At 25.9% G+C, this 21,946-nt stretch overlaps 4 protein-coding genes across 14 annotated transcripts; 2 read left to right on the forward strand and 2 right to left on the reverse strand.

Annotated features, from left to right (window-relative positions):
* Positions 1-48: 48 nt before the first annotated feature.
* Positions 49-2,235, reverse strand: LOC124432010 (mitochondrial import inner membrane translocase subunit Tim23). 3 transcript variants are annotated; one of them, XM_046980490.1, is made up of 5 exons: positions 2,081-2,235; positions 1,401-1,650; positions 1,055-1,224; positions 882-972; positions 49-389 (listed from the first exon to the last, which is right to left on the reverse strand). In XM_046980490.1, exons 1-5 carry the CDS (start codon positions 2,145-2,147, stop codon positions 380-382), a joined length of 588 nt encoding a protein of 195 aa, XP_046836446.1. In that variant the 5' UTR covers positions 2,148-2,235; the 3' UTR covers positions 49-379. The 3 variants fall into 3 exon arrangements, with proteins under 3 accessions (XP_046836446.1, XP_046836445.1, XP_046836443.1); XM_046980489.1 differs by having other exon boundaries at positions 850-972; XM_046980487.1 differs by lacking the exon at positions 49-389 and having other exon boundaries at positions 706-972.
* On the forward strand, positions 1,547-11,817 carry LOC124432007 (protein phosphatase 1B). Of its 3 annotated transcripts, none has more exons than XM_046980478.1 (6): positions 1,547-1,678; positions 3,493-4,413; positions 4,610-4,727; positions 6,709-6,820; positions 7,183-7,237; positions 9,733-10,359. In XM_046980478.1, the coding sequence occupies exons 2-6, from the start codon at positions 3,601-3,603 to the stop codon at positions 9,766-9,768; spliced, it is 1,134 nt and encodes a 377-aa protein (XP_046836434.1). In that variant the 5' UTR covers positions 1,547-1,678; positions 3,493-3,600; the 3' UTR covers positions 9,769-10,359. The 3 variants fall into 3 exon arrangements, with proteins under 3 accessions (XP_046836434.1, XP_046836433.1, XP_046836435.1); XM_046980477.1 differs by lacking the exon at positions 1,547-1,678 and adding an exon at positions 2,701-2,910; XM_046980479.1 differs by lacking the exons at positions 1,547-1,678; positions 9,733-10,359 and adding exons at positions 2,702-2,910; positions 11,419-11,817.
* A 731-nt stretch (positions 11,818-12,548) lies between these two features.
* Positions 12,549-17,830, reverse strand: LOC124432125 (beclin 1-associated autophagy-related key regulator). 3 transcript variants are annotated; one of them, XM_046980745.1, is made up of 9 exons: positions 17,631-17,830; positions 17,271-17,376; positions 17,057-17,138; positions 16,722-16,959; positions 16,474-16,646; positions 16,245-16,398; positions 15,976-16,152; positions 15,758-15,887; positions 12,549-15,692 (listed from the first exon to the last, which is right to left on the reverse strand). In XM_046980745.1, exons 1-9 carry the CDS (start codon positions 17,828-17,830, stop codon positions 15,528-15,530), a joined length of 1,425 nt encoding a protein of 474 aa, XP_046836701.1. In that variant the 3' UTR covers positions 12,549-15,527. The 3 variants fall into 3 exon arrangements, with proteins under 3 accessions (XP_046836701.1, XP_046836700.1, XP_046836699.1); XM_046980744.1 differs by having other exon boundaries at positions 16,474-16,649; XM_046980743.1 differs by having other exon boundaries at positions 16,474-16,658.
* On the forward strand, positions 17,767-21,727 carry LOC124432123 (probable cleavage and polyadenylation specificity factor subunit 2). Of its 5 annotated transcripts, none has more exons than XM_046980739.1 (11): positions 17,767-17,903; positions 18,706-18,901; positions 19,002-19,161; positions 19,238-19,589; positions 19,670-19,980; positions 20,050-20,309; positions 20,399-20,584; positions 20,670-21,039; positions 21,118-21,306; positions 21,388-21,525; positions 21,597-21,727. In XM_046980739.1, exons 2-11 carry the CDS (start codon positions 18,753-18,755, stop codon positions 21,687-21,689), a joined length of 2,208 nt encoding a protein of 735 aa, XP_046836695.1. In that variant the 5' UTR covers positions 17,767-17,903; positions 18,706-18,752; the 3' UTR covers positions 21,690-21,727. The 5 variants fall into 5 exon arrangements, with proteins under 5 accessions (XP_046836695.1, XP_046836693.1, XP_046836694.1 ...); XM_046980737.1 differs by having other exon boundaries at positions 17,896-18,014; XM_046980738.1 differs by lacking the exon at positions 17,767-17,903 and adding an exon at positions 18,034-18,151.
* Positions 21,728-21,946: the final 219 nt, after the last annotated feature.

Raw genomic sequence — 21,946 nt, forward strand, 5'->3', positions numbered from 1 at the left:
TGTTAAATTAAACATTTTAGGGTTTATGAAAATGACATTGTTTTGTTGTTTCTTTATCAAAAAAATTTTTTATTTAGGCAGTAATAATAAGTGTGAGTGATTCTTTGTACTCATGATAAATAGGTATAAGGCAACGCACAAATAAAAATAAATTACTATCTACTAATCGATGTAATAATAAATATATATACATATACATACACATACCATATATATATGTATATACATACATTATACAATTTGTTCTTTTATAAATTGCATGCATCTCTCATTCATAATAATTTCTTTTTTATGCAGGCGTTCTGACCAGATTTCCTATTTATAGGACACAAAGATAGAATTTATTACGAATTTTCTAATGGTTGAGAAACTCGAATCGTCATTTCAATCTGCAAAAAAAATAAAATGTCTCTTAGGAGCCTTTATCGATAAACTAATATAGTCTGTGTCTGTCTTTCATAGTATATATTAATGTATATTTTATCATGATTAATTATTTTGGAGGATATGAATTTTATAATTTTAAATAATTATATAACAATTTTTATATTAGTATAATATAGAATTCATTCATGCCCTGAAAGATTGTAAATTTGAATAATTATTCTTTAAAATAATTAATGTGTTATTCAACTATGTGAATTAATTATAATATATAAGACTACTAATTTTATACTAGCATATAAAAGACAATATAAATAAAAATTGGCAAATATATCTCTTTCTATGTATCTTAAAGTTGATTGATACGTTGAAATCTTTAATTTTTATTAAATATCAATGGGACACGGTCAGAAACATTCAGGGCAGACAAAATTTGACTAAAGGGCTTTCTGTAAGTATACACACAATCTTATGCTGGATTAACACCATATCTTAACTGTGAATGTATTAACTGTGAATTCCATAAGCAATATAACGATGCTATTCCTAGTCCAATGCAGCCACTTAAAGCACATTTCCTTAAACCACCTGTAATATAATTACATGGAAAAGATTATTTAATATTAATTCTTATAAATTAATAAAACGAAATAAAGCAGGATGTACACACTTGTGGATTTGAACAACATGCCAGTCGCGGTTGCTGCTGCTAATGTATTCCAGGAGTCATCGGTACTTCTTGCCCAAGATAAAAGAACACCGAAACCGCTATACATCACTGTAATTACTCCGAGTGTATTTGCTAGAGCTGATCCACTTTTCATAACATGATTAATCAACCTGTTTAACGAATAAAGAGACATAAAATTTTTGTATATATATCTTGCATACATGATTTTGTATTTATGTATGTGCTTTATCTAAATTATATTCAAATATATTGAAAATACTTACACATATAACAAATGGAATAGTAAAAGAAAAGCAAAAACAGAAAAAGCTAAACAAGTACATACTGTGTTCTTCTGAGTTTACCGGTTTGTCCAGCTAGAGCTGTTGCTTTAATCCCTCTATATAAACCAGTGGTACCACCAATACCTGCTCCTATCATACAAGCAGCACCTATTTGACTAAAAGCTAATTCAAAACGTCCTCTTTGTTTTACAGCTCCTTCTGGAAATATATATTGTGGCTCGCGTGGAGGAAGGTATGATGGATCAAAATTTAAATATGGACTAAGTGGTGCTAATCCCTCTTGAGAAGTAACTGAAAAGTAAAATGAACAAGTTTTGTAGTAAGTAAATTAATTTCTTTATTACTTCTACAAACTTTATTTTATTAAATTCAAAGTAAAAGATAAAGAATATAATAGATGAGCAAATATTACCGATTAATAATTACAAAAAGATCCTATTTCTTATATAATTTCACATGAATCTTCAATAATATCTTTTAATAGAAAGAATTGTTTTTTCATGTACATAATATTCATAAAATATTACATATTATTAGAAATCATGTTTTGTAATTATTTTTGAAAGAATGGTAATAAGCTCTGTGCATTTTTAAATTTATTTATGTATTGAATATTAATAAAATAACCAAACAAGCACGTTGCATGTATATCTAGATTTAGTTGATAACAAAGGTATAAAGTTCTTCTTTTACAAAAGAGTATTATTCCTCGCGTACTTACGTGGTATATATTTATTATCAATTTTTCGATTGGCAGTTTTTGCATTATCATCACGAAAATCAATCATTTTCAAAAAATTATATGCAATATACCCTCCTCCAGAATTTATTTGTAAAAATAAATGTCCATGAATTACAGTAGTAGTTTTAGAACGGCGACTCGCAGAACTAAAAGCAAAACCACCATACCACCAAAAACAAATTATCGGCCGATAAATATAATAAACTAATTTACTCGAATAGTGAAAGATATTTAGAAAAATAATTAATCATAAGTGATAAAGTAAAATTATAAGAAGGTAAACAATAGAATATTTATTTTATTCGATATTAACATTATTTTGTAATGTCAAACACGCGCTAAATCAAAATTATGATACTGTTCACATTTGTTATAAAAAATTATTCTTTCATAAAAGTATCAAAAAACGTATATAAACAAAAGTTTCACAATATTTATTAATTAAATCATATTCTTTTCATATAATCTTTTATCTTTGAAAATTAATAATAATTTGAAATGACCCGCGTGCAATGGAAATTCTGTCGTTCTAATTGGTCAAAAATGACGCCATGACGCTTGGCTATTAATAAATAGCGCAGGCGCGAAGGTTGATCTGTGCGTATCCGCCATTTGCGTAAGTCGATTTCATTGTTTCTGTGTGTGTGAGCTTAGAGCAAAGGGAAACGTTGGCGATGGTAATATTCGTGTGCATTTGGAAAAACATGGAACGAGTCGATTAGCGTAATACCACGCACGCTGTAACGCACATATATCCGAATATATACTCTTCCGAAAGTAACGATGATATTTGGCAAAAATCTTTTCATGTAAGTTTTTTTCGCGAATGAGCCAGGCAGTTAAGGTAAAACTATTTTAGTCGCAAAATTTGGCGTTGCCGTAAATGAATTTTCTCGTCATAATATTGTACTGCTTATGTCTCCCAAAGCTTATGCTTTTCTGCTTTAGATAAATACCTTATATATTTGCTCAGTGTATTGTGATATTAGTGAAGTATTGGCGGTACGTTTGCCGGTAACTGATCATTCTCATTCTATGACTATTAACGCGTTCCTACAGAAAATTATAATGAAAACTTCTTACGATGTTCAAACACTACTTGTAATTATATTATGTTATACTTATCTCTATTCGAATGACGAAAAAAATCTGTTAATTTCTGAAATATTTAATGCTTATCGATGTGTCATTCTAAAGGCAAAGTTCGATCATCGTACTCTTACAAGTGCGCATTTCTAAGATCATCATTGAAATCTCCTTTTTAAAACACAGTATTTATCATTGATATTCTTTAGATAGAGTTATAAATGAAACGCAATAACATTAGCTTTTCATATTGGTAATGAAAAAAAAGAAAGGTTAGCTTACTTTTTTTTCTTTTATTATTTTAGGTAAAACGAAGAAAAGTATTAGACCATTGTACATTGAAAAATGCTGATTAAATAATATAAAAAAAAAACTGATTAGTCTACCAAAGTAGCAAGTATTTGATAAATACTATGGGGGCATTTTTGGATACTCCTAAAACAGATAAATATAATGAACATGGAGCTGGCAATGGATTGCGATATGGTGTTGCCAGCATGCAGGGTTGGAGATTGGAAATGGAGGACGCTCACAGAGCTATAACTGGCTTAGAAGGTGGCCTTTCAGATTGGAGTTATTTTGCGGTGTTTGATGGTCATGCAGGCGCATTGGTATCAGAACATAGTGCAGAGCATTTGTTAGAGTGCATAATGAAGACTGAAGAATTCAAAGCCGAAGATGTCATTAAGGGAATACATTCTGGATTTCTTCAGCTTGACGATGAAATGAGATACTTACCAGAAATGAGCTCTGGAATAGATAAATCTGGTTCTACAGCAGTCTGTGCATTTATATGTCCCAGAAATATATATATTGCTAATTGCGGCGATTCTAGAGCTGTACTCTGTAGTTCTGGAAGCCCGGTATTCTCAACACGAGATCATAAACCTTTTTTAACGGCAGAGAAAGAAAGAATACAAAATGCAGGTGGAAGTGTAATGGTACAAAGAGTAAATGGTTCATTAGCAGTTTCAAGAGCACTAGGAGATTATGAGTACAAAAATTTGAAAGATAGGGGTCCCTGCGAACAGTTAGTGTCACCAGAACCAGAAATATTTGTAAGAGACAGAGATGATGAACACGATGAATTTCTAGTTTTAGCATGTGATGGTATTTGGGATGTAATGAACAACGAAGACTTATGTAATTTTATACGATCAAGGCTATTGCTTACGGATGACTTAGAAGCAGTCACGAACCAAGTCATAGACACATGTCTTTACAAGGTAATTTTCTCTTTGGCATATATTATACATATAGATTAGTAAACTCTAATTTCTTAATTTAATATTACTAATTATAAGAAGTTATATTTCAACATTTGTTATTAGGTTTCTTATAAATTTCTATTCTAAATGTATATTGGAATATCCAACATAGTTGATATAAAAATTGTCATATTAAATGAAAATTTTATTATAGGGTAGCAGAGACAATATGAGTATAGTCTTGGTTACGTTCCCTGCTGCACCAAAACCAAATTCTGAAGCACAGGAGAAGGAGGCTGAGCTGGAAATGGCCATTGAAAGGAGAATTAAAGGTTCTTTCACTTTTCCATATACACATTCATTATATTCTTTTTGTTGTTGTGTTAATACCAGATCACAATGTCATACATGACATTCCTTCTAAGATTTAGTTAAAGTAAGAATTAATAGAAAATTAAATTTGTGTACTTAAATCCTTACATACTTATAAATATTGAATAGCAATTTATTAAGTTATGTAAGTTGTTTAGTCTTTATAAACTAATATGAAAAGCAAATTGATTCGCGCAATATAGAAACATTATGTACAAATCTTGAAGTTCAAAAAAGAGATATATTTAAAGATTTGTCAATTATTACAATAATGTTTTGATTATATTATAGATATTATGTGCACGTGCACTTATATGAATTTTCTTTGAAAATAGTAGTGATATTGAAGGTACAAGAATATTTATGAATAAAAATAGTACATTTCTAACTATAATAATAGGACATAAATTATGGACCAACATTATTTATATAAAATTTACTACAAATTTATCTATTAATTTTCTCTAAGATTTATCGTGTATTAAAAAGTGTCATTATATATTTTTAAAATAATTCTTGGTGCCATATAAGTAGATGATAATAAGATCTACGTTATTATATCTAATTATTCTTATATATCTGTATATTTGTCTTTGAATTTGACAACTCTAACCATCTTATATACAAATAGAAATAATTAGTTTGATTACTGTCACCTATTCTCTTGTAATTTTATCAGAATTGAGACGATAATAATTCTAATATATATTATGTGCTTGCTATCCACATGTAGCAATAAACCTATATATATTTAAAAAAAATGCAAATAACAGGGTACTTTCACTCATATAAGTGAAAACTTTTGGTTTATATATCAATTTAGAAAATTGTAATATACTGACTTTTTCAAAGATTAAACTTACTTCAAATACAAAATTATTATTATTTAGAGATATATTCCACCCTTGGAGTTGACAGGTGCCTAGACAAACAATAAAATAAGTTAAAGTTATATTAAGGAAGTTGTTTGTTCCTCTCTTGATATATATTAAAGCAATGTAGCAGGTAGGTGAAAACCTTTTTAAAAAAGTCTAGAGGAACTTCACATAATGTTTTTATGTTATTTTGTAAACAATGCATTTCTTATGGAGGAACATGACAACTGAAAAAATCATATATGTAAATAGTGAAGAAGAAGGATCTATACTTGACAATTCCAGAGGTGGATAAAGACGACCAAAAAATATATACACTACTTTAAGGAAAACGTGATATTAATGTATCTACTTAAGACAGGAGTATGCTTCATATATTCCCATAAGAAATGTACTGTAAAATATATTATTCCAGTCCTAAGTAGATGCACGTGTATGTAATTCTAGTTGATATATTTTCTTTTATATATATATGTATATATATATATATAATATATATATATATATAATATATATAAATAACGTATATAAATATATATATATAATATATGTATATATATTTATATACGTATATATATATTATAATTTTTATATAATAGAAAAAATACTGCATGAAAGACATTCTATTTACATACATGTTTTCTATTTATCAATTATATATATCCACTTTTTTGTAAATTATATAATATGCAATTGCTCAAATTTCTTTTTGATCTATAGATTCATAAACATTGCAATGTTTTTATATGATATCACTCATAGCATATATTTGATGTTTTTCATGTTTTACTATAGATGTTTCTATTGAATTCTAATTTTTGAAAATATTTATTTTTTCCTATTCTTATTGAAGTAATTTTCTTGTGTATGATATATTGAAATACCTATGACAAATGTTACATCCAGTATACACAGTATTTCCAACTATATAACTTTCTCGTTGCAACATAAAAATGTATTTTATTCATGTTTTTACATTATTTTCACTATTAAAATAATAGGAATGCATTTATTTTTTATAGTTAAGTGGCAGAATAAATATTAATAGTTTTTATTATTTTCATAGAAATAGTAGCAGAACAAAAACAAGAGGATAAGATTGACTATTTGAAACTATTACAACTTCTTGTGGACCAAGAATTTCCCAATCTGCCTCCTGGTGGTGGTCTTTCAGCTAAGTAAGTATTGTTTTCTTTCTGATATATCACTTATACTTTTTTCTTAATTACATTTTTTTATATTATACTTACAAACGAAAACAATGAAAATTATGTTTTTTGTATTGAAATAGAAATCACATTGCTTTTGCAACAAAATTATTATAAGATTAAATAGTTAATTTTACCACTAAGTATAAGGATATAATGGTCTTATAAATTTGGCTCGTTTTCTGATTAAAATTAGATTTTTATTGTAGGCAAGAATCCAATTATTTTCTCTTCTTATATTATACACTTTCTATTATTATCAAGTATATAAAAAATATCCAAAATTTTCAACTTTTAACTTGCAAATCAATATTTTTTATTTTTTATTACAGGCAACTTTTGATCGAACAAGTGTTTCGAGAATTATGTCCTAAGAAAGCGGATAGTGTAAGTCTTCTATATGATTGATTCCCTTTATATATATCGCTGATTTTTTTATACTGCATCAAATGTACAATTATAATTAATGGACTTATCCCGTTTTCATTCATATAATGATGCAGATTTTAAACCAGAAAAACATTTATTTTAGTGATAGCTCATGGTATGTAAATTTTGTTTTTGCTTTTTTCTTTTTTTTTTCTTTTCTTTCTTTTTTCTTTTTCTTTTTCTTTTTTTTCTTTTTTTTTTTTTTTAAAGAGAGCAAGAAAAAATTGATATATTAAAATTGAGATTGAATGAAATAAATCTGTTATAAATAGTGTGCAGATTAAAAATATCCTTATATAACTTGACATCAAAAAAGTAAAAGTAAAGAAATTGAAACCCGCAATATTTTTCATTCCAAAAGAAAACGCGCACGTGCATGTGTGTGTGTGGTGTGTGTATATAATACACATATATATGTTAAAAGAAATGAAAAATACATATAAAAATCTTAAAAATTTACTTTGTTTATTTACAGAATAATAATATTTGCTATGAGTTTAAGTAAATTATAATTAAAAATTAATAATTTGAAAAACGTTAAGTCTAAAGTTGCATGGTGATAGGGGATAAAAGAATTGAACTTAAAATATTTATATAAAAATATTTTTTACTTAATTATATTTGTTATTACTTTCTAAACACATTTCTTTAGTTATCTTATTTTGACTTCAACTTCAATTCAGAAATAGAATTTGCAAAATTATAATAATAAAGAATATATGTCAATTCAAGATTTCTTTTACTTAGTTTTTTATAACGCATACAAATTTTTTAGAGAATATTTTACTTGAATTATTTAAGAAATACACACAGAACTTTAAAAACAAGTATGCTATACATAAACAATGGAAATAAAACTCATTACATTGCACGTTCTAAGATGAAGTTCTCAGAATGCATATTACAAGTCCTACAGCTAATTCCAATCAATATTGGTATTGCTGGTTTTAATAATTATCACTATCTATTGTTAGATTTTATAAATTTCTCTTTATTCAGGAAATGAAAAAATGTTTATATTACAGTTATATGCAGAGGGTTTAGAGATATTATACTAAGAAATATGTGCATACAAATTTGATTTTTTATTATTTAAATTGCACAATGTGAAGAAGTAATAAATAAATCATCTGTAAAAAATGATTGTAAAATAAAAATTGATTATCAGGAATTTCTAAGTATTGAACAATTTTGTTCAATGCATTGTTGGAAAACATTTCTCATCAAATTTTTACATTAAAACTAATGGTTGTATTTGACATAACATATATTTATAAACATTTGAAATAAATAATTCATTTTTAATAATAATTAAATTATATAATTATTGGTATTATAATCCAAAGTTTTATTACCTTCCTAATAACTTAGTAGAGTATTTCTGTAATACCCTCTTGCTCTACGTTGATAAAAATGCATAATATTACTATAAATATTTATATATTTTTGTAGTCCTAGAGGGATTCATACTCAGAATATTTACTTCTTGGTTGGTCTTTGCTACTCTTTAATCAAAATCTGTTCTATACACATGTATATTGTTATTAATTCTATATTCCAGATTACCAGAATACTTACATTGAAAGAGTAGCAAAACTGATCACTAGATTTATCTAGTACTATCTCTGTATATATGCATAAAGTTATGTCTATGAAAGTGTGTATTCATATTTTACTCTGGTAATTGTAAAATTTAAGTGATAGTGGAGTTATGGCGATCATGATGGCCTTGATCTTAGTTTCTCAAATTGATGTTTATTTAATTAGTCAAACAAATTTAATTCTAATCTAATTATATCAAATCATTTCTGCATTATAAAATAAATATATAAAGATATGCAGTTATATTAAAATAATATGTGTCTGTTACAATATTATCTTATATAAAAGAATATATATATATATATATATATATATATATATATATATATATATATATATATATATATATGTATGTGTATATGTATATGACAATAATTTTCATTATGGTAAACTTATATAAACCTTCAGTAGAAAATAACAGATAAAAGCATTAAGTATATATAAACAATAAAAATATATTTCAGAGTTATTCATTACAATGAATATTAAAAAATTGTATGCATTATTGTTTTTTTTATAAATTTCATTTCTAAATAAATTAGTTACTTTTAGTATCTTCGAATAAAATGGAAACTAATTTTCAAGGCTATCCACTAATTTAAAACTGTAGCATAGATGTACCAAAGTACGTACCATTTCCGATTATAAGAAACTGTTCTCAAATTAACAAAACTGGATAGATTATTTTGAAATAATATATTAAAGTACAATATATACTTCAAATACTGTAGAATGATGGTCTATTTTTACTAAATGTGATTTTTCTAAATTCTAAAGCTTGAAACAATTGATACTTTTAATTTTTCTTATTTCAGATATTAATAACACTGATTTTATTGTTGCATGTGTAGTGCCCTGAGGGAAAGCAATTGATATCATACTTGTGATATGCAGCATTTTGCACATAATTATTCTGCTGGAGTGGATTATATCTCAATTGTAATATTACTAGCTATTTAGTTTGACATTTGACATTTACTTTTATAATTTAATATTTCAAAGCCATTATTTACCAATGATATTCTAAATAGAATTAATCGTATAACTGTGAACAATTGGACAAATGTGTTTGTCAATTTTTAAGCTTTTATATGATGTTTAATGATTACAACATAGTTCTCTTTTAAAAAAAATTACTTTACAAATTACAACATTGGTAGTGATTGGTAGTTGATACAACATTCTGGAGAAAACAAAAATATTCGTGAGATAAGTTTTGTGAAATTAATACAAATTAGAAAGGAACAGAAACCATTTTATTTTTGGCTTGCACTAAAAAAAAATATTCTTTAAATATATATAAATTTTAATTTATTAATGTCTTATTATTTGAACTATATCCTATTTATATGTAAAATATTATGAAATTGTTGACTCTGTGGGTGTGTGTATATATATAGAAGTATGATTTACGATAGTACAAACATTTAAAAGTAGTTTTAAATAAAACAGGTCTTTGATCCTAACTTGAATGTGAATTATAATTGTTTTTCTTTTTTCTAATAGTGAAGCTTTCTTTATTTATAGTCCTATTCTGTACTTTTGTGTTTTAATGTCATGTCAATAAAATAGAATAATTTAAATAAGTTTTGACCATAATTCTTAAAAATACTAGATATTAAAAGGTTTTTTAATCATTTTACAATACTACCATGTAAAAATCCTATATTTCATTAAAATATATATATATATATATATATATATATATATATATTTCTTTTTTTTTTTCGTAAAGAGCTAACACTGAGATATGTATTTTCAGAATAGGACTATATTATATAAACAAAGATCGTGTAAAATATATATATCTTCATAAACAAAAAAGACTAGTAATTTATTATTCATTATTTCCAATTAATAATTATAACATTTTATAATAGTATCTTTGATTAATTTTATCGAAACAATGTGGTCATTAATATTTTTCAGTCAATTTATATGACTTGATTATTTTTCATTTTTATCATTTTTCCCAAATATTTTATTCTTCATTTTTAACTTCATCAAATTAATTTCCATTCAAAGAAATGTATTGTTTTTTGCATTATAGCATCATGAATAGGTGACTTCTATGAAATATTAATATATATTCTATTTTATATATGAAAAGAAAAGTTATATATTTACGATACTTAAGCACATCATTTTAAATTAACATAGCATCATTGAAAAGCTTTTTCTGAAACTAACTAGCATGGTTGAATGTTATCAAGCTTCATTACTACATTAATCACTATATGGTTACCCCAAAAATTTATAATCGTATTTGAAAATTGAAACATATTTTCATCTTCGAAATTTATTAATACAGTAAGTTTTGTAAATATTTTTCATTTTTAAAGAATTAAGATTAAAAAATTTATATTATTAGTAGATTATATAAATATACAAAATGAATATATATATATATATATGTGTGTGTATGTATATATATATATATATATTTTTTTAAACTGTGTTAACTCTATTTTTCATTAATTACTTATATAAATATGTATATTCAACAATTAAAATACTATATAATGATGTGCTTACAGAATTCACAGTCCAGTTAGTGTACTGAGTATGTATACAGTTTGATACATGTATGCAATAGACTGGCCAGTCCAATAGTGGTGAAAGTGAAATGTCCATCAGCAAGAAACATAGTGGAGTGCTACATGAGCAGAGACTGTGCAAGATGGCAATAAATGATACAGACACATATTTGATGATTTATCATGGAAGTCATCATACATCATACTATATAGCTAATATCAAATTATAACTCTAAGATCAACTGTACAAAATACCTTATCTGTAGCCAAGGATTAAATATTGCTTTTTATTTTTTGTGGATTAATTTTAGATTATTTTGTGTTTAGTTTATATCATGTAATACATTGATATCTTTTGCTACTTATAATGTTTCAAAGCTATATATAAATGTGTATATATATATATATATATATATATATATATATATATATATATACACATACATACATACATACATACACACACATCTATTTGATAAGAATGTTTTTTTCAGTATAAAGAAGATAAAATAAAAACTTTCTTCATATATATATCTCATATATAAAAGATGCTTTAAAGATGAGTTATATTATTTTAAAAAAGATAGATTATGTTTGAACTATTTCTTTTCTATTAAATGTTCTAATGAAAATTAATTCGATTTCGAACTCGAATATTGAGTTATAAGAATATTTTATCACAGTTTACTGTATTTTTTATAATTGCATCTACCTTATTAAAAATGTATTTCTGTTTTATATTTCCAGTTAGATTGCAACTTTTTATAAATTGAATCACTGATATTTTGAAAACATATTACGATAATAATATATAACAGTATATGTTTTTGTTAGACTGCAACTAATATATGTATAGACTTTTACATTTTCTTTAAATCTATATTCTTTTAACAGATTCAATCTTTTATTTATTTAAATACTCAACATAATATGGTAGAATGTGTCTTAAATAATGAAAAATGTAGTAACAAATATTTATTATATTAATCTTCTAAACATCATTATCAAAGCTGAAAATGACAACAAGACTTCATTTTCACATATGATTTTACTTTTTCATATATATACATATGAAATTGATAAAATAAACTTTATTGGATATATGATAAATATTATTTTACATAGTATGCTTAATTTTTTGAAATGTTTATTTAGCTATAAAAAATTATATTATACACAATTATCTACTGATAATGAAAATGATCAACATTTATATCATTCAAATTTACTATAATCTTTTAATACGACGTTTTTGATAACATGTTTCGTTACAATCATATTTTAATTATAAAAACATTCATATATTAAATATCTAAATTATATTACATCTATTATTATTTTTCAAATTTATTGAATTATACATTCTTTAATGATTTTTTATTCTTGGCTATGAGATTTGGGACCAATTTTAAAGTTGATCCAATTAAATCAGTTAAACTTGTTCTTTAAGAATTCAGGCTAAAGACGGATGCGGTATTTTACAAAATATTATTTTATAGTATAAAATTTCAAATTTAGCACACAATATACTTGAAAAAAAGGTTTATGTTATACAAGTGTCACATAAGGCAATATACATATGTCAACAAGATTACTTTATGTAAATGGATATGTTATGTAATAAAAATGAAATTGTAGTTGACTAATGTTTTGTATCATTATCACATATACTATTTTCATACGTCTAAAGCAATATTTCAGCGTCATAAAAAATAAATATTGTTCGCCATTAATCCAGTGCTTTCATTAATATTTAGTTATTTCTCATCTTCTTAAGAATGAATACACAATATTATTGTACCCAAGTACTTCAACAAACTCTATAATATATACTGAGAAAAAAATAATTAAGCATTTGTCAATATTATGTATAAAATAATAAAAAGATTAGTAAAAACTTATAAAAAAAAAGTATCAAAAATAAATAGTAAAAACAAATCCTGATTTATTTAATAGAAATATATCACAATGACACATTTTCCAGAAAAACAGCCATGTTAATTAATATAAATCATTCACGCACACATTCCTGTTTATATATTATTTATTAAATATTTTAGCTGTTTAGACACATGTTGAAATATGTCTTGTAATTTTCTATACTGAGTTTGTTCTTGATGAAAACACTATCAAGTTCAATATATATTTACTGATATTTGATATTATAAATATTAATAATTAAATAAAAAAAAAAAATATCCTTATTAATTTATATACATACAATTTTGTGCTATATTGTACAAATATAGTTAAATCTTTACTTAGCAATATCTACATAATGCATTTTAATTCGTTTCAAAAAATGTATGATACCATTATATATTTCTATAATTTGGAATTTCCATTTATTACACTAATTAATTAGTTTCTATGTTCAAAGATTCCTTAGAATTGCCACATTTGCCTTAATGTTACCAAATTCCAATTGCTCAAATAGTCTACAATAACATATTTTGCAAATATGTGTGTATGTATGTGCATCTATTATAACATTTTCGATTTATTTAGTTATTACATATCATTTTTATTTTTCAATCTACTCTATATTAATTTTAAACAGCAATTGTAAATTAAAAATAAATATATTATTAATTATTTGCGTAACAGTAAACAATTCTTAGCTCTATTCAGCTTTATAAGTAATACATAAATTAATAGATCAATTAAATAGATGAGCTAATTAGATAAATGACTTTATTTACTTTTTATAAAATTAAGTATAAGGCAAATATGACAATGAATTTGAGAAATGAAATTTTCTGTTTTTACGTACAAAAATAATTTTACTCTCTGATACTTAATAATTTATCTAAATCGCCCTGTTTGGTACCATTGCACTGTATTTATGTGCACAAATTGTGATTTTATCATATTTCTTATTATATCGTATATATTGTGCTGTAAACTACGAATGGAATATTAGTCATTTACATAGTATATTCTTAACAAGTTGATAAGTATATATACACGCACATGTGTATACAGCCAATATAGCAGTAATTGTAATTTGTGTGAATAAGTTTTATTTACAATAACATTCTTCAGTCACGCATGAAATTTCGATAGATCGTATGTTTTTGATTTTTTAATTTTTGAACAAATTATCAGTATACTTTTAGAATGTATATAACGACTTATATAATACAATATTTGAATGCTATAAGGGTTGTAATAGTAATACAATGTATAAGAATAAGTTAGTTTAATTAATATTATCAACTTTTTTGTGAGCACATCGGTTTACTTACAAATGTGCCAAAAAGAAAGATATAAATATTTTAAGTAATTTGTAAAGTTTATGATATAATTATAAATTTCAAGAAAACATAAATTATTTTATGATATGTTCCTTGAAATTATTTAAAACATTCATAGTTAAGAACATACTAATCACATAACTTCTCTACAATTTTATAAATAAAGATATTAATACCATATTGCATTTAAGGAAGCGTGATCTATCTTAAACATTTTAAGACAAAGTAATCACAAAGTACTGCAAAAAAACAGTAATCACTAATAAGGCAGTCATTATAAATTCACATATGTTGCGATATTAAATTGTAAGAAAACAATTAAAAAACAATGTATTATAATATATCAGAATACAGGATGCTAGTTAAGCAATGTTTCTTGCTATAGGTTGTGCATTCAAAAAATAAGTCAAATATATATTTATTTTTTTTTTCGTCCTACTTCCGTCTTACAGCACACCATCTAGTATGCATTCTTTACTATACTTCCGGTAGTGCCTAACGATGTTGTTTGAAATGTATTGAGAATCTTATAGATAGCAATAAAAATACGTTTACAACCCTTCAGACTTCAATCATAACATAGTTTTAACATAGTAAAACAATTTGTATCATTAACTAAAATTCTTTAATATCGCATAGGATTTAAAAAATTTTTGTCTATATACGAACTATTTTTAATTTGAAAAATTACATCTAACAGAACAAACATTTTACGTAAAAGATAAATGATATTTTTATAAGACATACACCTTAAAGCATTTCTAAAGGATATATATTTCAATATGTACATACATATTGAAGTATTTAATTAAAATTTGTATAAAAAGAAGTGTATCAGTAAAAAAAAGCAGTCTATTTATTGGTTGTCCAACCACGCCAAATAGAGGCAATACTAGCTGCGGCACTCGTTACCAAGCCTCCAGCGACGCTCTGATTCACTTGCATACTAGAAGATTGTTGATTAACCAAGGATCCAGGAATGGGAACTGTCATTTCAGGACATGCGACATTTGGGACCTTTAAAGAACATGAAAAATTTATTCAGACAATAATAAAATTTTAGGAAAATTGGTGTGACTTACTGCTTCCCATTCCCAATTAAAAGCATCTTCTTCCTCATCAGAAGCAGAATCATCACTGTTTTCCAAGTCAGGAACTAACTGACTATACAATTGTGCTATTACATTGGGATCAACTTCCATTGGACCGATCCTATGTAACAATAGATATTTATTATCATTATAAATAATTATATATATATATTTTTTTCTGATATAAAGTATTAGATATATCATTGTACCTTCCAAGATCACTGATTTCAGTATTAAGTAAGTGCATTAGATTTTGTAAAGTGTGCATTGGATGAAGCACTGCAATATCTGTATTTTGTGTAAAGCATAAATGTAGAACATTACTGTTAAGCCTTGCTACCTTTCTAGCAAATTTCTGATCCGACATTTCATTGCCACAAAATTCTCTAAAAATATATTAGTTATAATATTTTACTACGTGTGCATATTGTAAATCAATAAATAAATCTGACAAATTATTATATAGCTCACCACTTACCCATAACCAAGTTTGTAAGGTAATCTTACATTTACATAATATGCTATGATATTGACAAGTTGAGTGGCAAAAGTTAAAGCAGCACTGATATTGTATGCTGGATTGTGCAATGGTTCTTTATTTGTACCAGGCACGCCATCTTTATTTGCAGCAACTAAAAGACAAATAAAATAATAGATAATAACTTGTGATAAATATTTTCAGATAAATTGATATCTAAGATAATTACCCCATAAAGAATAAGCACTATAATCGCCTGATCCTGGTAATGTTGGAGCAATTATACGATGTTGTACTTCTGAAGCATTTTCTGCATCATTAATCCATCTACCTCTTACATATGATGTTCCTGATGCATCTGCTAATGCACAAGTAACCACATCTGCATTTACATCTTCTTCACTACTACATAAACTGTAATTATGTTAATACATATCATAATCATTATAAATTTTATTATTCTAACATAAAGTTTACCTTCTGTTGGATTGCACCTGTGAAAGTGGAAATATATATTGAATCAATTGTTTAGCAGCAATTCTAATAACTTTCTTTAATTGTTGTCGTTTTCGATCTACTGCATCTTTATGTTTCTCTTGTTTCAAACGCATTGTATTGGCCAATTTATGTAACCTTTCAATTCTTTCTTCATGTCTAGGAATTCTTAAAGCCAACTGAGAATTCACATCTTTCAGAACATTTAAACGTTGATTACCTACCGTGGATTGAAATGAATATAAAAGATATTAATATATCAAATTAAATTTTGCATGCAGAAATAATAAATACAATTAATAATTATAGAAGCATACCTCTGTTTATACTTTGTCTGGTTTCATGAACTAATAATTGAAGAAGTCTAATTCTTTCTTTACAAACATTTATATCGCATATCTGTAAAAAGATGCAAAACATATAACATATTACAACAATATAAAATAATAAAATAAAAAATAGCAAGCATCAATTCAAGTCATGAATATTTAATCTGTTCCAATATTCTTATAAAATATATTTTGTTAATACCAATTTATCCTTCTGTTTATGTTTTTCAAGAGCTTTCACGCATTTTTCTTCAAGTTGAGCCCTGGCAGCTTTCAAACGAAATAATCGTAGTTGCTTATCTGCAAAACTAAATAAAGAGAAATTTATATACTATCATACTACTATTTTAGTCATTAAGTATTTTTCTAATTTTATACAAGTAGTCTGGACACATACAAGTATATTCAATTAATATCTTTCATTCTTATAAAAAATTTAACAAGATCTCTTGTATCTTATAGATAATCTTAATATTTTGACTAAAAGTTAAATAATTTAATTTTTATAATATAAAAATATAATTAGAAAGATATAATCAGAAATAGTAATATGTATATATACCGTTCCGAGTAAACAGCATTTAAATGAATGAAATCTCCATTTTGAATACATTGTCGACAATAAAAAATTCGTCGACTATTATGGCACAGTGGACACTTTAATAAATTAACGGTTAAACGATTGGAAACGTCTTCTAATTCAGAGGAAAGATGAAAATCTGCAGGAGCGTTACAAGAACCGTCTGAACTGCTTGTCGCCATAACCAAAAACCAGAACCATGAACGCGGACTTCGTCTGTCTGTTGTCACTCATCAGCTGATCCAATATTTACTTGTAATGTTAAACCGCGCCACATTGTGATATTTGACCTATCAAATAATATTGCTTTTTTAACTTTTATTTGATATATATGACGAGGCACTTAATTTGACTTCTAATTTACGCGTAATTAACTATTTAAGTATCGAATAGTAACAAAAGTCAACATAAATTTTGACTTACGTATTTCATTGGTATTTCGCAGTAATGATTCTATTTACATAAATGTCCTTATATACATGAAAATGGAATAAATTACATACGTAATTAAAGTTCTCATTTTCTTTATAATATAATATAAAATATTAATTATTATTTATATATCAAACAAAATATATATACCAAATTTTTTATTTCATTACAATTACATCAGTGATACCTTACTTTTTGTATTTTACTTCCGAAATAATCAGTTAAATGTATCTATACCTTTGTTATTGTTGAATTTTATAAAAAATACTGCGACAATAATTATAATTGATTAATAACAATTAGCCGTGGTATATAATTTTTGATGATAAAAATTCGTGTATATTAGCGTATACAAAATGAAATTGTAATAACCTTTGCGCAGATTCTGCCCGCGCATTCTCCAATGAAATGTCTCATAAATCGCTTGTGCATCGTATTTCAGATATATTTTCAATGATAAATTGTTATTCATATGAATTTATAGATTTATATTAAAAATTGACATTTATTTATATATATTTTTAATCATTTTCTCACGTATATCTACATATAAATGTAATTTTTCATACAATGATCAAATTAACCAATAAATTGAAGATCTATTTTAATGAAAAATTTGTTTCAGATGAGGGATTATTAAATATTTAGAAGTAATTTAAATAGGGAATCAAAATGACATCAATTATAAAACTTCATGCCATATCTGGAGCAATGGATGAATCTCCACCTTGTTATATATTACAAGTTGATGAATTAAGAATATTACTCGATTGTGGGTGGGATGAAAATTTTGATCAAGATTTTATAAGAGAGTTAAAAAGGTACAAAATCCATAATATATATATAGATATTATTTGAGATTAATATTAATATATCTTTTGTATTATCTAAAGATTTAATTTATTTATATTGATTCCTTAGACATGTTAATCAAATAGATGCAGTTTTGCTTTCATATCCAGATCCATTGCATCTAGGTGCACTGCCATATTTAGTAGGAAAATGTGGTTTGAATTGTCCTATATATGCTACAATACCTGTTTATAAAATGGGACAAATGTTTATGTATGATATGTATCAGGTATTATTCTTTCACAAAAATATACATAAATAATTTAGCCCACTATACATACATTAAAATATTATGTTTATTTTAGTCTCGCCATAATATGGAAGACTTTGATTTATTTACTCTTGACGACGTAGATGCTGCATTTGATAAAATTGTGCAATTAAAGTATAATCAAAGCATATCCATGAAAGGTAAAGGTTATGGTGTTACTTTAACACCTTTACCTGCTGGACACATGATTGGTGGAACAATTTGGAAGATTGTTAAAGTAGGGGAAGAAGATATAATATATGCTGTTGATTTCAATCATAAGAAAGAACGTCATTTAAATGGATGTGAATTGGAAAGACTACAAAGACCATCATTACTTATAACAGATGCTTTTAATGCCACGTATCAACAAGCTAGACGTAGAACTAGGGATGAAAAATTAATGAGTAAGTCATTACCATGATAACACATTCTCTCTTAACATTATTGTTAATTATTTTGTTATTCCTTTTTCTCTTGCTCTAAGCAAATATCTTACAAACGTTAAGAGGTGGTGGAAATGTTCTTGTCAGCGTGGATACTGCTGGACGAGTTTTAGAACTAGCACACATGTTGGATCAATTATGGCGCAATAAAGAATCTGGTTTACTTGCTTATTCATTGGCACTTTTGAATAATGTTAGTTACAATGTTGTTGAATTTGCAAAATCTCAAATAGAATGGATGAGTGACAAGCTCATGAGAAGTTTCGAAGGTGCTAGAAATAATCCATTTCAATTCAAACATTTACAACTTTGCCATAGTATGGCTGAATTAAATCAAGTACCAAGCCCAAAGGTACAATATAACAAAATAATTTGTTTAAAGAAAAATAAAATTCTTCTAATTTTTGATAATGAATTTTAGGTTGTACTTGCAAGTACTCCGGATATGGAATGTGGTTTTTCACGGGAACTTTTTCTCCAGTGGTGTAGTAATCCACAAAATAGCATTATATTAACAAGTAGAACATCTCCAGGAACACTTGCCAGAGATTTAGTAGAAAAAGGAGGAAACAGAAATATTTCTTTAGAAGTAAAAAAACGCATCAAATTAGAGGGTATAGAATTAGAAGAATATTTAAAAAAAGAAAGAATAAAACAGGAACAAATGAAACAGGAACAAATGTACATTAAAATTAATATCTTTTATATAATTATCTATTATTTATTACTAAATAATTTTTTTTCAAAACTTTTACGAATTGTTATATCAGGGAAACTGCAGATGTTAGTTCAGAATCTGAGGACGAAATAGAAGTAGGAGGTGGAAGAGGAAAACACGATTTGTTGGTTAAACAAGAAAGTAAGCCTGGGTTTTTTAAACAAAATAAAAAACAACATCCTATGTTTCCATTTATCGAAGAAAAAATAAAGATAGATGAATACGGTGAAATTATAAGGTAAGCTATTTCTATACAAAATTATATTTAAAAATGATTGTATTATAATAATAGATTGCTCTGTACTCACTTTCTTTCATTATAGACCAGAAGATTATAAGATAGCAGAAACCATACCAGAGGTAGAAGATAATAAGGAAAATGTAGAGACAAAACAAGAAGAAGCCATACATCATCCAGAGGTACCCACTGATATTCCAACCAAATGCGTACAAGTTATGCGTACAATGACAGTTAATGCATCTGTCACGTACATAGATTTTGAAGGAAGATCAGATGGAGAATCTCTACAAAAAATCCTAGCACAATTAAGGCCACGACGAGTTGTTCTTGTTAGAGGATCCAAAAAAGACACAGAAATTTTAGCACAACAAGCACAAAGCGCCGGTGCTCGTGTTTTCACACCTGCGAGAGGAGAAACATTAGATGCTACAACCGAAACTCATATATATCAAGTAAAACTTGAAATGATTTTCTTTCAAGTTTTAATTAAATAATTTATTATTATATTAAAATAATTTTTTTCTACTCAGGTTCGTTTGACAGATGCTTTAGTAAGCGGATTAAATTTTTCAAAAGGGAAAGGTGATTCAGAGGTTGCATGGGTAGATGCTATGATCACAGCTCGCGATCCGGTTTGTCGAGATGCTGTAGCAGAAAACGAACAGTTGGAAGAGAATAGTGATAAAATACTTACACTTGAACCTTTACTGCTAAATGAGGTATAAAATTAAACAAATACAATTACATAAATAAGTGAACATATATCAAGATGCATTACAATATTTATAATATACGTCTAGGTTCCTGGACATCAAACTACATTTATAAATGAACTAAAATTATCAGACTTTAAGCAAGTTTTAAATAGAAGTAACATTCCATCAGAATTTAGTGGAGGAGTTTTATGGTGTTGTAATAATACCATCGCTGTCAGAAGGGTTTGTATTAAAAATTATTTATAGAAATATTTGTAGGCCTATTAACGTGTGATAATAATTATCTGTTTCAGCATGAAGCAGGAAAAGTTATATTAGAAGGTTGTATTTCTGAGGAATATTATAAAGTACGTGAACTGCTATATGAGCAATATGCGATTGTATAAATATGATTTGTGTAAATAAAATTAATTGATTCAGAATATTTATAATAACAAATACAGAATTTCTTACCTAAACTAATATTTTAGATTATTTAACAAATATTTTCTTTGAAACTACACAATATTATATATATTCCTATACATCTTTAATATATATAACTTTTGTATTCTCTATATTACAATTTTCATTGATTTTTTTATGTAGAGTATTTAATTACGGTAATATATAATATTATTTATAATAAATAGACATATTTATA

Source organism: Vespa crabro, chromosome 23 (genome assembly GCF_910589235.1).
Source record: "Vespa crabro chromosome 23, iyVesCrab1.2, whole genome shotgun sequence".
NCBI classification, from domain to species: Eukaryota; Metazoa; Arthropoda; class Insecta; order Hymenoptera; family Vespidae; genus Vespa; species Vespa crabro.